Source organism: Bufo bufo, chromosome 6, assembly GCF_905171765.1.
Source record: "Bufo bufo chromosome 6, aBufBuf1.1, whole genome shotgun sequence".
Taxonomy (NCBI): domain Eukaryota; kingdom Metazoa; phylum Chordata; class Amphibia; order Anura; family Bufonidae; genus Bufo; species Bufo bufo.
The window spans coordinates 353853330-353870777 of record NC_053394.1 but is presented as its reverse complement, the minus strand read 5'-3'; the positions used below and the strand labels follow the sequence as shown (position 1 = coordinate 353870777).

Genomic DNA, 17448 nt, shown 5'->3' with positions numbered 1-17448 from the left:
CATTTTATATACTAACCTTTTATGTGGTACAGTGTCAAATGCTTTGGAGAAGTCCAGATATACGACATCCATTGATTCGCAGCTGTCAAGTCTAGAACTTACCTCCTCATAGAAACTGCATTGAGTGAAAAGCTACTTTTACTCAAACAATGCAATACATACAATAAGTAACATACACAATAAAGAATGGACAAAGCAGAAAAATAGACTTGCTTCTTTTTCAGATTTATGTGATTTTGTACATTTTGAGTTGTACTCACATAATGATGAACTTAATTTGAATTGCAAATATTTTTGAACATGTTTTTATATTTTGCATGAGATAACACAACTGTGCTGTGGTAATGTTTGTTCCCATGTATCTGCTGAAACAGCAAGTCTTGATTGTAATTTATTTTTCCTATTTAGTATTGTTATTTCATAAATGCTATGTTTTATGCAAGGCTGTTAATGTTCGGTGATGGTAATATTTTACTATAGAGTTAAATATATATTTTTTAAGGTTTGTATCGATATTATGCCATATGGTTAACAGTAAGGATATCAGCACTTTCAATATCCTTTTGAATATGATTTATTTCAAGACATTGGCTAATTTGTTAAAAGTTTTTAGTCTTTATGACCTTCCACAGACCTGCAATTATCCTAACATGTCAGGCAATCGGGTCAGCAACAGGAGAGTCAAGTCAAATAGGCAGGGATCAGATGAGTAGCAGAATCCAGGAACAGTTTAAGTCAGGAGCACACGAGAGTATCAGGAACTTAGCAAACACAAGGACCTTGACACTGAGGCATCTGTGAAGGGGGCTGAGCCACTTAAGTACCTGCAGGAGAGCCTGGGTTGGTCAGCGAGGTCACATGACCCAACCCATGCAGCACAAGGAGTGATGCGCGCCTCCCCTAGGACAGTGTAACACGAAACCAGCAGCAAGCATGCTGTGGCCAGAGCTGTGTGGAACCTGTGGAGTGGAATCCTCAGCACCACAGCACGTACAGCGACAGAGCCCAGGACTGCAGGGGTGGATAGAAGGATCACCGCTGAGCGCGGCGCCCAGGACCACAGCGGTAAGCGGGGGAACAGCGGCATACCGCAGCCACTGTTACAGAAGGATATAGCTGGGATATATAGATCTGTAACATGGTTGGGCACCAGTTCTTTTGACCCCTTGATCTTGACTTTTGATTTTGCACTAATGCATCCTAATTAAATAAATTAAGCAACTTTGACTAAGCTTCTGTCACTACAGCACATGTTGGCCGGCCACAACCCACTTTTGACTTTCATTGGCATCACTGCTAATGTTTCATCTAAGACTTCATAGCTAGTGAGCATGGCAGTTAGGGACCTGGGCACTGCTCCCTCTAAGCCAGAAGTATAGAACAGCATATAATAAATATTAACACTAAAGAAGTCAACACAAGCATCCAGGCAGACACAAAGAAGATACAACGCATCCAGGCAGGCTATGAAAGTTGTTATGTACATCCCTGGTGGTCTAGGGTTGTGAAGGGGTTAATATCTGTTTCTCTGGTGTTTGATGGCAGTAAAGATATGACTGTCAGCATCCCTGGTGGTCTAGAGTAGTGAATGGATTAATGCATAACTAATGGTCTAGGCTAGTGAAAGTGTTAATGTTAGTCTAACTAGTGGTCTAGGTCAGGAAAGGGGTTAATATAAGCATCATTGGTGGTCTAAGGCAATGAAGTGTTTAATGGTAAGATACCTGGTGCGTTAGGGCAGGAAGGGTTAAATGTCAGTTTCCCCTGGTGGCTTATGGCAGTGAAAGGGTTAAGTTTAAGATCCCTGGTGGGGTCCATTTGCTACTCATCTCACAAGGCTCCAACATTGTAGCTACTTATTTCTTGTGGGCCCCCCTTAGCTTAGGGATCTGGTCACAACTGTGATTTCTACATCCTCTATAGCTGTGATGGCTAACCTCAAGCACTCCAGATGTGGTAAAACTACAACTCCCAAGATGCACACTTGCTTGGCTGTTCTCAGAACTCCACAGAAATGAATGGAGCATGCTGGGAGTCATAGTTTCACCACAGCTGGAGTGCAGGAGGTTAGCCATCACTGCAGGCCAATAGCAACACCTTAGGTTATAAACTACTTACAAACCATGTGTACCTACAGTCAGGTCCATAAATATTGGGACATCGACACAATTCTAAGATTTTTGGCTCTATACACCACCACAATGGATTTTAAATGAAACGAACTAGATGTGCTTTAACTGCAGACTGTCAGCTTTAATTTGAGGGTATTTACATCCAAATCAGGTGAACGGTGTAGGAATTACAACAGTTTGCATATGTGCCTCCCATATGGATATATGTTGCTCCATTTTATCTGTCTCTCTCTTGCTGACTACAAACAGGCTTCATTTGTAGTCTGTGACCATCGAGACACATAGGTATTGCACACCCAAAACAATAGGATATATTTAATTAAAGGAGTTCTCTGGGCTTTACAATGTTCTGACTATGTGGAGAAAAGATCGCTTTGTTAGTACTTACCTGCTGATGCCGCCATATCTGCTGTGCTAGGACCAGCTACAGGCTCTTCTGCTCTGGTCCGGACCAGATGTGTTCCTGAGTTTTCATGTTCAGCTGCATACTGTATACTGTATATGCAGCTGAACAGGAAGATGAACACATCTGGTCCACAGTCGGTCTGAGCACAGCGGAGACAGCAGCATCAGCGGCCAAATGGAAGGGTAAATACTAACAAATCTTTAATCCCCAAGGTCAGAACACACCAGGATTTTCTACAAAGCCTGGGGAACCCCTTTAAGACTACTTGCTCAGGTGCTACGTTTCTCATTTTAGATGTATGAGATTTATGAAAGTGTATGTACCTTTTTGAACAGAGCAGAATCCTCTTTGGAATAAAATGAAGGAAATCAGGAATCCAATCTTTTTAGATTATTTGTTACAGGTATAGTATGCAGACAGGCTCCCTTTTGTTAGCTGCCATTCGGTGGTGCAGAAAAAGAACTTTGTCTCTAATCTCCCAGATAACACTCCTGAGGATGTACACGTGAGATTTACTTGATAGAAACAGCTGGCTGCTTTTGTGCACTGACTGATAATATGTGACGACTGCGGTTTATCTTTCCTCAGGATTAATACATGCAGACAGAATTATTCCAAGAGGTTATTTTTATAACAAGTCAAGAGACTCTCTCTGTATTTAGTCAGTATAAAAGATCCTGAAGCAACTATCACAGGCTTAATAAAGAATATTTAACATTTGTTTACATGATTAAAGAATATTAAAATAATATGAAAGGTACTGGAGCTATGCCATATTATAAATACATTTCATAGTACTTAAAAGGATGGATATATTATATAACATAACAGCTTTTATTTAAAAAAAATTATATATATATAAAAAAAGAAAAATAGCTTTCAGGATAATAATTTATATATTGCAATGCTCGTTGGATGTTGTTGCATCATTGTGAAGTTTATTAAGATGCCTAGGGCCGTGTTGATAAGGATGAGCACAAGCATCCATTTGAACCACGCAAAAAAAAAAAAGATTAGATAAGACATACTTCATAAATCTAGATAACAAGTAGAACAGCTGGCAGCTTACTGCTTGACATGAGGAACATACGGTAGTTTATAGATGGAGATACAGTCCTTTGTAACATCACCTCAGTGGAATGCACTCTGCCATAACAAAAAAAAAAACACTCCTGAAATAATCACAATAGAACAAAGCGTGTAAATAAATGACATGATTAAAATAGATGACCCGTGTGACATCATAATTAGAGATGAGCGAATTTCTTAAAAATTCGATTTGGCCGGTTCACAGAATTTCCCTAAAAAATTTGGTTCCATCCGAATTTATTTGTGGCGAATCGCGTTAAAAAACGGCTATTTCCTGGCTGCAGAGAGCCTTTATAGTGGTGTAGAACACTGTGCCTTGCAGTAACGCGCATAGGGAGTCTGCTGTGGTAGTTAAACAATACTGTGAGTCAGTATGGCATGTAGATGACAGGCGTCGTTCTTAGAATCACTGCACACTTCACTTATTTGGGCAGTTACGGGGCCAAAACTGACCAAAAAAACTCAAGTGTGAACTCAGCCTTACAGGTCAATGTTAGCGGCAGGTATAAAGAACTATGCAGAGGCCCAAGATCCTACTATAGCATGAAAGAGCCCACGCCTTATACACCAATTCACTGATTCCACATAGATTTCTACAGAACCTGTTCTATTAAACGCTTATACAAGTAGAGCCCCCCCCCCCCCCCCGACAGAGTGGATAGGGTGTCAGCAGTAAGTTTGTGTTGACGTCACTGAATATTTTGCCCTTCCTCTGATCCGTCAGAACAATAACCCCAAAATAACGCATCCTGTCTGTGGAGTATCCGCCTTCACTCGGTCAGCATTTGGTCAGTAATCCATCAGTATTGCTAAAGCCCAAAAAAACAGGAGTGGATCCAAAACAGAGATGACACGTGAATGGAATATTTGCATGTTTTCTCTGTTTTGTACCCACTCATTCTTTTTGCTACCAAATCATAAGCCTATTCTGATGCAAAATCAGGGACCATGTCATGCAGGCCTTACAGCTGTTACATAGACAGGATCCGTTGTGCATCTCATTTTTCCTTTCTTCTGACAGATCAGAAGAAGGGGCAAATAAATGATGATGTCAGCCAGGCCAAAAGGCAAAATAGTGGCCCAGTCATGAAGTGGGGAGGGTGGGAACAGCATGAGAAGTCCACAGAGTGGCCCTATGACATAGTGGTGAAGTGGAAACAGCATGAGGAGGCCACAGAGTGGCACAATGACAGAGTGTGGAGGTGGCAGCAGCATCAGAAAGAGGCCACAGGGTGGCACAATGACAATGTGGTGGTGGCAGCAGCAGCATCAGAAGGCCACAGAGTGGCACAATGACAGAGTGTGGAGGTGGCAGCAGCAGCATCAGGAGGAGGCCAAAGGGTGGCACAATGACAGAGTGTGGAGGTGGCAGCAGCATCATCAGGAGGCCACAGGGTGGCACAATGACAGTGTGGAGGTGGTGGCAGCAGCATCAGGAGGCCACAGAGTGGCACAATGACAGAGTGTGGAGGTGGGAGCAGCAGCTGTATCAGGAGGAGGCCACAGGGTGGCACAATGACAGTGTGGAGGTGGCAGCAGTATCATCAGGAGACCTGAGTGATGAGGTGGCAGCAGCATCAGGAGACCACAGAGTGACCCGTTGACAGACAGGGGAGGTGGGTGGCAATACCAGTACCAGCTGAATATGGTGGGTGAAAGAAGGAGCACTTGGCAACAGATGTGTGGCCTCAGGCGGGTGGCAGCATCAGAATAGTAGCTGAGGCAGGTAGCCAGAAGAAACCGGTCTTTTTTTGTCAAAGTGTTGGTGTGGCACTATGGATGATCTAGTCTGATGCATCAGGCATTGGTGGGTGGAAATCCTGGCTGATCCACCCCTGATTCATCTTGACAAAGGTCAGTCTCTCCACATTTTGGGTGGACAGGCGAGTTCTTCTTGGGGTAACTATGGTCCTTGTCGCACTAAACACCCACTCTGATGCCACACTACTGGCCGGGCAGGACAGCTTTTCCAGGGCAAACTCTGCCAGTTGCGGCCACAAATCTAGTTTGACTGCCCAGTAGTCCAGCGGATCTTCAATGTGGGGTGGCAGGGTGCTGTCCAAGTATGCCACCACCTGCAGGTCCTGCTCCAGGTCTAGCTGCTGCTGGTGAGTAGTTTCTTCACTAGGCGGGTGAAGAAAGCTGCTCATCAGCTTGTACCCCCCACCCTGCCACAGCATCCATGGCAGAGGAACATGAGCGCAGAGGGCCCCCCTGTCAGACCTGCGAGAGGATAGAAGATGGCACAGATAGGCAGCGGCCAACTGACTACATAGGATGTCTCTATAGTAGTTCAGCTTGTCCTCCCTCTCAGCAAGTGTAAACAATGCCCCCATTTTGGACCGGTAGCGAGGGTCCAACAAGGTGGAGAGCCAGAAGTCATCCCTCTGCCGAATGCTGACAATTTGACTGTCACTACGCAAGCAAGTGAGCATGCATCGGGCCATTTGTGAAAGTGACTCGGAGGGACTCCCTGCCTCCATCTTCACTGCATACTGCCCCGGTGTGTCTGGGTCCTCTGTCTCGTCTTCCTCATCGCCCTGTAGCTCCTCTGGCTGCTCCTGCTCCTCCTCTTCTCTCACCTGTGTACCAAACATATGGAGGGTGGAATTCCAACGGGTGGAAACGTCGCATATCAGCCTATGTTGGGGGATGCCGTTCTGCCGCTGCAGCTCAAGGAGGGTGTGCTTTGTGGCTGTAGTGCATGCAAAGTTTCCTGGGCTTTTTTAGGATGTCTTGCAGATGGGTGGAAGACTTCAGGAACCACTTGACAACCATAATGAACACGTGTGCCATGCAGGGCCCATGGCTCAGCCCTCCTTGACGCAGCGCCGACACTATGTTTTTCCCATTGTCGGTCACCATGGTTCCGATTTTGAGTTGTCGCAAAGAAAGCCAGGATTGGATTTCTTGATGAAGGACACGGAGCAGTTCATCCCCTGTGTGACTCCGTTTGCCCAGTTAAACTAGGTGCAGAACAGCGTGACACCACAGTGCCCTGCACATGTGGTATGCTGGAGGGGCACTGTGAATTGTCCCTGCAGTGGAGGCTGAGGACACGGCGGAGGATGAGGAGGCAGAGGCGGACATTGTCACAGGACCAACGGCGTGAGAACGTGGAGGCAGAAGCGGCGTCACCCTGCCAAGTTGCTGGTGTGGCTGTGCAGGAACCACATTTACCCAATGGGCCGTAAAGGACATGTATTGTCCCTGACCGTAGTTACAGCTCCACACGTCGGTGCTGCCGTGCACTTTGGCAGACACCGACAGGCTCAAGGACTGGCCCACCTTCAGTTCTACATACGTGTGCAGGGCTGGTACTGTCTTTTTGGCAAAGAAATGACGGCTTGGTACTCTCCACCTCGGCTCAGCAAAAGCCATCAGTTCTCTGAAAGGTGCAGAGTCCACCACTTGGAAAGGGAGGGACTGCAGCACCAGCAACTTGGACAGGAGCACAGTCAGCTTCTGCGCCGTTGGATGATTGCACTCATACTGTTGTCTCTTGGCAATCGCTTCGGTGTTCGATTGCTGACAGAATGACTGATGAGGATTAGGAGGAGAAGCAGGAGCATCAGGACCAGCAGATGATGGGAAGGACAGACAGCTCCCTTCGGCTGAGGTGGTGGAGCCTTGACTGCCTGAAATTGGGTGCGTGCCACTGGGTGAAGGAGCGGTTGCTGCGGCAGGCTTGACCACCACATCGGAGCCATGATTCTCCCAGTCCACTTTATGGTGACGCTGCATATGTTGACGCAGGGTCGTGGTGCCAACATTGGCACCCTGGTCACGCTTCACCGTCTGCCTACAGATTCTACAAATGGCCATGTTCACCTCCTCAGGCGGCTTACGAAAAACTGCCACACCGCCGAGTAGGTGATTTTACCCCCAACACTCCGCACTGACTGACTGTTACTGGCTGCTGCTTCCTTGAACCCCTGCACCACTACTTTCCGGGCAGGTAGGCTCCTGCGAAGCGAGTGGTCTACCCCAGGCACGTTTGGCTCCCGACCTCCCACTGCTGCCAACCTGCTGACTCCCGGCCACGCTAGCGACTTGCCTGCTCTGCCGTTGCCTTACGGGCAAGCTGCCACCCTCTTCTCCCGATGATGATGAAACCCCTAATTCACCCGGCTCCCAAGTGCGATCAGCTACATCATCATCATTGAGTACTGTCTGCAAGTCACTTATCTCCTCCTCAACGGTTTCTGGGTCAGGAGCCTGACCGCTCGCAGCACCAGCTCCCATGACACACTCCTCATCACTACTTGCCCGCCTACTGGAGGAAGCGGCGGATGTCTCCTCCACATCTTGGATGGCCAGTAGCTACTGACTGTCCTCTAGTAGCCCGTCCTCGCTGTATAGAGGAGCTGAGCCCACAGCATATAATATTTGTCTGGCTGAGGGAACAGAAAAGGACAGAGGCAGGTTGAGGACAGGTGAGGGCACAGGGCCGGCTCCCGGGCCATGCCAACTAAGGGTTGTGTCTGACGAACCCACCGCTTCTTGGCTGGGGTGTCTGATGTCACTTGGGACGAAGTGGATGACCGAGTCAACCATTCAAGAACCGCTGGTTTTCTGGTCAAGACACGACCGCTAGATGACACCGGGAGCTCAGGCCTCTCGCTGCGACTCCTGCTGCCACGCCCCCTTACTCTGCTGCGAACTGTGCCTGCGCCAGAAACATTTAGGACTCTGCCACTCCCCTGTGCAGGGGCTGGCACTTCTCTGTGTGACATACTGTTAGATCAAATAAATAAATAAATAAATAAAAAGGAAATTAAAACACCCCAAAAAAGTCTGTAATTTTCTAATAAGCCCTTTTTTTTCACTAATACACACCAAAGAAGGCTTTAGAACATATAACTGCACCGCTGAATGAAAAATAGGCCCTTACTTTTTTCCACTTATAAACGCCACAGAAGGCTTTAGAACATATACTATAACTGTCACGGTCTCCAACGTGACAGGTGTCCGAAGATCTAGGAGACTGTCTGCACGTGATGTGATCTGACAGCCTCTTTGGTTTCACTTGTTTTCAGTGTTGTTGCTGGTAATGACCACACCTCTTGTCTCAGGTGTAGCTTAGTGGTCATTACATCTCCTCTATTTAGTCTGGCTTCACCCATCATGCTATGCGGTTGATAGCTTCAGTTTTGTATTGGAAGAGCTGGTGTGTTGTCCTCTTCTGAGTTCCTGCCCGTCCATTTACTTCAGAAGTTTAGTGTTACTTCCCTTTTATATTTTGTTGTTTCCCCTCTGTCTTTTGTTTCTAGGCCTCAGGGAGACGCTTGTCGCTTGTTCGTTCATATCGGAAGGAACAGGTCGTCTCAAGCCCTAACACTATTCCAGGGCAATTCAGGGTTTCCAGGGTCATAGGTTCCAGTGTATGAACATTCCTACCCTCAAGGTCCGTTCATACAGATAGGAGTCAGGACTAGGATTAGGGTTTCCATAGGTGGCACTGGTGACCATTTCCCTTTCCCTAGCTTTGAGGCCTAGTTCCTTTTCCCAACCCTCCTGTTGTCAGTGTGGTGTTCCCTCCCACATCACTTATGTGACAATAACTGCTCCGCTGAACGGCAAATATATATTTTTTTGCCACTAATACACGCCAAAAAGGGCTGTAATTTTCTCACTTCACCACACAACGGCTAATAAGCCCTTTTTTCCCACTAATACAAGCCAAAAATGCTTTAGAACATATAACTGCACCGCACAAGGGCAAATAAGATGTAGAAATATTTACTTGTAATAAACCCTGTTAATGGCTGTGTTAAACAGCGCTTGCACCCCAATAACAAGAATGGTTTGCTAAAATTACAGAGCTGTATAATGGCAATTTGGATCTCCAGTCAGTGCAGCAAGGTGTAATAGGATTGTTCCTATTACCCAGGCTGTAAACTCCCCTACTGAACCCTGTTCTGCTTCAATACTGTGGAATGATTCTTCCCTATCCTTTCCCTAAACTTCTATACAGCAAAATAAAAGTTTTAACGTCTTTTCTACCACTGTCCCTAGCGCCTGCTGACGTCTCTCCCTGCACTAAGTACACTGGAAAATGGCTGAATCCAAGGTGGCAGAAGCTATTTATAGGGCTGTGACATCACAGGGCTGGCTGGCTACTGGATGGCTGCATGCATGGCATTGTGGGTGATCCTTGTTCCCAGAGTTCCTTGCTCCATGTCCTAACACGTGCAGCAGCCATTTTAGGAAAAAATGCCATTCGTTACCACAAAGCGTGAGGAAATTCAGATTCGATGCGAATGAAATTTTTCTTGAAATTCGGATCGAATTTCACTACGTCAACTTTCGCTCATCTCTAATCATAATAGTAGGTACAGCATAGGAATAAAAAACAAACACTAATGTGACATCATCATAAAGTATATACTAGCAATAAAGACGAACAATCATCACAGCAGTGACATCAACAAAATAGGACTCAGCTCAACAATAAAGACAATTGCTATTGTGAAATCACTACAGAAGAAAACAGACAAGCCATATTATGAGATCATCACAATAGAACGCAGCTCATAAATGAACACAAAGGTTGTTGTGACATCAAAGCCTAGAAATAAGGACACTCTAGTGTTATATCTTCGAAATAGAATACACACTGTAAATAAAGGTAGAGACAATACTGGCAACACTAATGGGACATCATGACCATATAAAAAGTGTAGAACAAAAAATGTTTTATGTCATCATGACTTATAGCTTAAAAGTGAACACGCAGCCTACTATGACTTAGAGATAAAGACAAACATTATTGTGACATCACTAGAATATAATAAAGTCTATGAATCAACAGAAACAATATTATCTAACAAAAAGTTCCTGAGAGCTCACGGAATGTGTTCACATTGTGCGGTGATGCCGTGCCGGTGGATTGGTAGGACCCAGTGCCAAAATGACTTTGTCTACCAGCAAGGGTGCTGTTGGACTGCTGGGTCCCTCCGCCTGCTGGTACGGTGATGTAGCGTCAGTGGTCGCCATGTGGTGCTGCACCAAATAAGGGCTCTTTCACACCTGCGTTCTTTTCTTCCGGCATAGAGTTCCGTCGTCGGGGCTCTATGCCGGAAGAATCCTGATCAGTTTTATCCTAATGCATTCTGAATGGAGTGAAATCCGTTCAGGATGCATCAGGATGTCTTCAGTTCCGGAACGGAACGTTTTTTGGCCGGAGAAAATACCGCGGCATGCTGCGCTTTTTGCTCCGGCCAAAAATCCTGAAGACTTGCCGCAAGGCCGGATCCGGAATTAATGCCCATTGAAAGGCATTGATCCGGATCCGGCCTTAAGCTAAACGTTGTTTCGGCGCATTGCCGGACCCGACATTTAGCTTTTTCTGAATGGTTACCATGGCTGCCGGGACGCTAAAGTCCTGGCAGCCATGGTAAAGTGTAGCGGGGAGCAGCATACTTACCGTCCGTGCGGCTCCCGGGGCGCTCCAGAGTGACGTCAGGGCGCCCCAAGCGCATGGATCACGTGATCGCATGGCACGTCATCCATGCGCATGGGGCGCTCTGACGTCATTCTGGAGCGCCCCGGGAGCCGCACGGACTGTAAGTATACCGCTCCCCCGCTCCCCGCTCCTACTATGGCAACCAGGACTTTAATAGCGTCCTGGCTGCCATAGTAACACTGAAAGCATTTTGAAGACGGCTCTGTCTTCAAATGCTTTCAGTACACTTGCGTTTTTCCGGATCCGGCGTGTAATTCTGGCAAGTGGAGTACACGCCGGATCCGGACAACGCAAGTGTGAAAGAGGCCTTAGAGTAGGTGCCCACTCGTGGAGGCAAACTTGGCGTGGTGAGTGGGCTTATGTCTTTTGATCAAAATGTATACCAATGCCACGTGTACAGTATGTATATTAGGGGGCGGTATACTTTTATTTACGCTAAGAAGCGATGTCAATTGTGCTGAGAAGCAGTGATAGATCAATGCATGGCATGTGGATGTGCGATCCATATTTTCTCTTTTTTTGTTGGACAAACAATATTATGACTTTATTATAATACACCAAAGCTGAGAAATTAACACATAGAAATGTATGACATCATTACAGTAGCCTATGACTAAATATAATATATATATATATATATATATTTATATATATATATATATATATATATATATATATTTATCACACAAAGAAAGGACAGCAGCACTTGTTAATGAAGTCGGGTGCAGGAATCCTCAAACCTTAGGCAAATCGGTCATCAAAATAGTAGTAGTTTTCCAAAAAAGAGGCAGCACTCCAAGATAAAGGTGAAATGACCCGCTTGATTCCCCTCTGCAACGTTTTAACTGCTCATTGCAGTCTTTCTCAAGCATAACAATTGGTGTCAGAGTATCTACATTTATGCCCACAATGCTTTGTGAATCAATTAATAAAGTGAGTGACAATTACATAATCAATTGTGTTAAAAACGTGATATATATCAAAAGTACATAGTTCAATGTGAATTCATTATATACATCATATGTCAAATCATTAGTGAAACATAACAAAAACAAATACAGGTGCACTTGGCGTGGTAATAAAAGGCAGGAAGTGCTCAACCCCGTATGCAGTGGTGCATCCGGGGGGGGGGGGGGGGGGGGGGGGAGATCCTGCACTTGTGGCCCGTTGCTAATGGCAATCCCCAGAAAAAATGCATACAATGGAGGATGCCTGCAGCGGACCACAAGTACCACAATGTACATCCTACACAGGATAGCAATTGTGTGGATGTGATAGACAGTCAAAAAAACATAACAAAAACAAATACAGGTGCACTCTGCGGTCTTACTAACCCTCATACTGGTGTAAAATTGAGAATTAGCCAACATATCCTGCTTGGAGGACATGTCTGAGCCCGAGCACCGCGCCAAGGTTTCTCAAGTAGCTCGGGAACCTAACGCTAAACCTACCTGGGCCGTATGGGCAATACCAGGAGCCAGTGGGCGAATTACAGGTGCGCAAGGTCCGACTCAAAGCAATCTCCCAGTAACCTCCAGCATGTGACCATGCATACAATGGGAGGAGGCAGAGAGCTCTGAGCCCCACCCAAGACTGGCTGATATAGCCCGGGCCTTACATGTGCACTAGAATGCTGCCTGTGGATGGAAATAAAGGCACATTCAGACTAGGAGTTTCTACATTGCCCATTCTGCAAAATACTGCCCATACTGCAAAATAACATAACAAAAACAAATACAGGTGCACTCTGTGGTCTTACTAACCCTCATACTGGTGTAAAATTGAGAATTAGCCAACATATCCTGCTTGGAGGACATGTCTGAGCCCGAGCACCGCGCCAAGGTTTCTCAAGTAGCTCGGGAACCTAACGCTAAACCTACCTGGGCCGTATGGGCAATACCAGGAGCCAGTGGGCGAATTACAGGTGCGCAAGGTCCGACTCAAAGCAATCTCCCAGTAACCTCCAGCATGTGACCATGCATACAATGGGAGGAGGCAGAGAGCTCTGAGCCCCACCCAAGACTGGCTGATATAGCCCGGGCGGCCACCACCATGCTTCAATGTAGGAATAGTATTGGACAGGTAATGAGCAGTGCCTGGCTTCCTCCAGACAGGATGCTTAGAATTGGGGCCAAAGAGTTCAGTCTTGGTTTCTCACAGTTTGAGACTCCTGTAGTTGCTTTTTTGCAAACTCCAGTTGGGCTTTCATGTGTCTTTTACTGAGGAGAGACTTCTTTCTGGCCACTGTGCCATAAAGCCCAGATTGGTGGAGTGGGTTCTTGGTCACCTCTCTTATCAAGGCTTTTCTCCCCTGATTACTTAGTTTAGTGGGGCAGCCGGCTATAGAATGAGAGACCTGGTTCTTCCTAACTTCTTCCATATAAGAATTATGGAGACCACTGTGCTCTTGGGGACCGTCAATACATCAGAAATGTTTTTGTACCATTCGTGCCTCAACACAATCCTTTCTTTGAACTCTACAGGCAGTTCTTTTAGTCTTTGCAGCTTGGTTTTTGCTATTATATGCATTGTCAGCTGTGAGACCTTATACAGACAGGTGTGTGTCTTTCCAAATCATGTCTAATCAACTGTATTTGCCACAGGTGCACACCAATCAAGGTGTGGAAAAGGGTCTGAATACTTATGTCCATATACGAAATTAGTTTTTCCATTTTAATACATTTGCAAAAATGTCTGAAATTCTGTTTCCACTTTCTCATTATAGGGTATTGAGTGCATATTGATGGGGAAAACTTTATTTTTTATTTTAGTACAAGGAGCAACATAACAAAATGTGAAAAAAGTGAAAGGGTCTAAACTAGACTTTCAGAATGCATTGTAAATACATCACTATACATATGTACCACTACTTCTGTTATAATGAGTTATGGAGTCTTTAAGTTCTGCAAATGTTTGTGTGGGTTTTCTACTAGGTACTTGAGTTTTTTTTCACAGTCCAAAAACATGTTTTATTGCATTGGCTGTAGTGTATATGTGTGTGTGTTAAGATAGGAAAAGCTTGTGAGCTGCACTGGGGGCAATTTAGAGATCATTGTAAGATCTTGATAAATAAATTTACCAGCTTCTTAACCTATGTTTATCCATATGCTGACAAATAATACATACTGTATATAGTGAAGCCTGTGTGCTGCTCAAATAGCAAAGATTTCTATATTTCCTGTATGATCTTTGTCCTATTCTAAAAGGACCTATCCTATCTTAAAAAAACAATCTGGTTGGAAGAAAGAGAAAAATTTAGGAGAATGTTGACCACAGTAATTTGGTTATATTGTTAGACGACTAGACGTGTTTAATGAATTCTTTGTAACTCCTCACTGATAACTTCATTTGATGTATTTTTATCTTTTAGTTGTTTATAGGTTTCGGCTTCCCCTATGAAGGTCCAGCCCCCCTGGAAGCAGTTGCCAATGGTTGTGTGTTTCTGCAACCTCGTTTCAATACACCACATAGCTCCCTGAACCATGAGTTTTTCCGTGGTAAACCAACCTCCAGAGAGGTATGAGGCTGTGACATTTAATTAAGATTGGTCATGATCAAATAATGACCAATACTTTCAGCAGTCAGCCCAGGTGATCTGACAGAGGGCATTTTACAAGATTATCACGGCCTACAGTAGAGGATTTTGTATTGATTTAACCACAAGTAGAAAATAGTGTTTTGCACAGCAGGCCTGGGGAATTAATCATAGCCACCTGACAAAAAACATAATTACCTCCATTAATTAGACAAGATTTCCCACTGAGTTCTGATGAATGGTGGTGTCAGTCAGGAACTGTCAGGGAACGAGCTGCATTCGCACTGATGCATGCTCATTTTATTTCCAATATCGGGATCAGTGAATTGGGGAAAGTTTAAAGCCAAAGACGCTAGAAAGTTGATGTTAGCCCATGACTAACATGTCCATGTTCATCATTATTGTTCATCATAGTGGCCATATATACATTCTGGCATGGTAACTTATGACAGAATGCTTTGCCTCAAATGATGTGCCTGATGTTGAATTAACTAAATCTTCATCACATCCCAGTTGAACCATACCTCAAATTCATTACCATTGTAACAGTCTAGCCTCAGTACAAACCGACCACCTTTCTTATGACCCTACTTACTAGTGTAATAAATCTAACCTTCCTACCAAATAAAACTAGCCAAGCAGGCACAGGAACTCAGGACAAACCAGGGAAACTCCCAACAATGGCCATTTCACTTGAAACCTCTCCTACCTTCCGTATGTCTTGCTATCAACATTTGCCTTGTTCAAAACACATCCATTACCTGTCACTGCATTCTTGCTCTGGTGGACAATGAATAATTAGCTAATTTAGACAAATCATTTTTTTCTCTTATTTGCAAAACTGCTCATGCTCATTTGTGTTACATGTTGATAATTATATTCAAATGCATCCAAAAATTCTCAATTGGATTGAGGTGTGGACTGTCCACTACAGGGCATTAACAGTTTAGTTTGAAAGTCATACCAGTGCATGCATTGCTGTAGCATAGGATTTATGGGTAACTAGTGAATACAAAGCTCAAAGTAAACTTTTGAATGCTCCCCCATCACTCATAATCTACCAGCTCATGTGAAAGTTAGGGCGAGGGCACACTTGCCGGCCAATTCACAGTAAAAAAAAAAAAAAGGTACAACTTACGACATTGTCTTGCCTTTTCCTCCTGATAGCTCACTATCTGGACACAGGCTGTATCATATTTTTTCTGTGCCAGAGTGGCCAATGCTCAGGGAAAGAAATCTGAGTCTATGCACTTCCTATGCAGATAGACACTGTGTCACAGCCAGTAGCCAATGCAGTTGCAGAACAGAGGTCAAAATTCAGGCCCTGGACTTCAAATTAATCCAGACCTATGATAAGGCTCCAAAATTAATACAGACCACTAATTATATTAAATGGGTTCTCCAGGATTTAACAAAATTAAAATATTTAAATATTACTTTATTATAAATATATTCCCTAATACATTTCATTAGTTATAATATAATGGCTCGTTTTGTCTGGGGAGCAATCATGAGGAGAAATAAAATGGTCGCCATCCTATCAGTGCACCTAATCACACAGCAGGAAAATTTACTTCAAAGCACTAAGCTAAAGAGCTGCCTCATCCTCCTCTCTGCTTTGCTTGTCAGGGATTATGATCCTGAATACAGTTTATTATGATCTTTAGCTCAATCTCTGTAGGAATGAAGTTCATGAGGAGACATGAAGTACAGAGAGAAGGTGGGGATGTGGCTGATGAGTAGCAGCACTTGTATGCAGTCTCCATTACACAGCCCCACATTACCAGTCTGTCCTGTCTGTCCTCTCTGTACTTCATGTCTCCTCATGATCTCCATTCCTACAGATATTCAGCTGAAGTTCTTATCAGCTGTGTTCAGGATCATAATCCCTGACAAATATGAGAAGAGGATGAGGCAGCTTCTGAAGTAACTTGTCTTTCTGTGTGATTAGGACAGGTTTTGTGTGTACTAATAGGATGGCGGCCATTTTATTTCTCCTCATGATTGCTCCCTAGACAAAAGGAGCCATTATGACTAATGAAAGGTATTTGGGTATATATTTATAATAAGGTAATGTTTAAGTATTTTAATTATCTTAATTCATGGGGAACCCCTTTAAGATACCTGCCCCCCACCCTCAAAATGAATTCAGTTCTCACATCTGACCCAAAAATAATTTCAGACCCCTCCATCTACTTCTGGGTCCCCTTTACTTCTAAGAGCTGCTGCACAAAATATTCTGACACTGGCTAGCACCAGGATCTATTGAAGTGACCAGAACCTAGGAATGAGGATTCAGAAATTACTCCAGGTATTACTGACATAAGTCGAATACAGTAGATAACAGTCATGTCACCTTGTGTCCATGGGCATTGTAGCAGCCACTATGGCTGCCATGAAAATTTGACTATTACATAGCTCAGCTAAATGTAATGATACCATTCACTTAGTAACCGGTTTCTTCATTCTGGAGAAAAAAGTACTTTTAAGCTATATGCAAATGAGCCGTAAAGTGCACCAAGGGTGGACTCAAGCTTTTTGATAGCCTTCTTGATTGACAGGGCCAGGTTTCTGCAAACTCATCTCACCTGGCCCTGTCTATCAAGAAGGAGAAGGAGGAGCTGGTATAGGAAGCAGAAGGAGCAGGGTGCACAGAGTGGCTGGAGACTGCCCTCAGTGCACTTAACTGCTCATTTGCTTATGGGATAAAAGTACTTGCCTTCCAGAATTAAGCAATGGATTGCTAAGTGAAAGGTATCATGACATTTAGCTGAACTAGCCCTACAATACACTACGGTACCTGGTTTATCAGTGAATT

The 17448-nt window shown here is 44.5% G+C and overlaps 1 protein-coding gene across 1 annotated transcript in view; it reads left to right on the top strand.

The window, feature by feature from the left end:
- MGAT5B (alpha-1,6-mannosylglycoprotein 6-beta-N-acetylglucosaminyltransferase B) overlaps positions 1–17448 on the top strand; it is a 130824-nt gene that overhangs the window by 100875 nt on the left and 12501 nt on the right. Inside the window, exon 14 of the mRNA XM_040435824.1 lies at positions 14466–14612. Within this exon, the coding sequence (XP_040291758.1) occupies positions 14466–14612 (147 nt within the window). The remainder of the gene's footprint in view (positions 1–14465; positions 14613–17448) is intronic.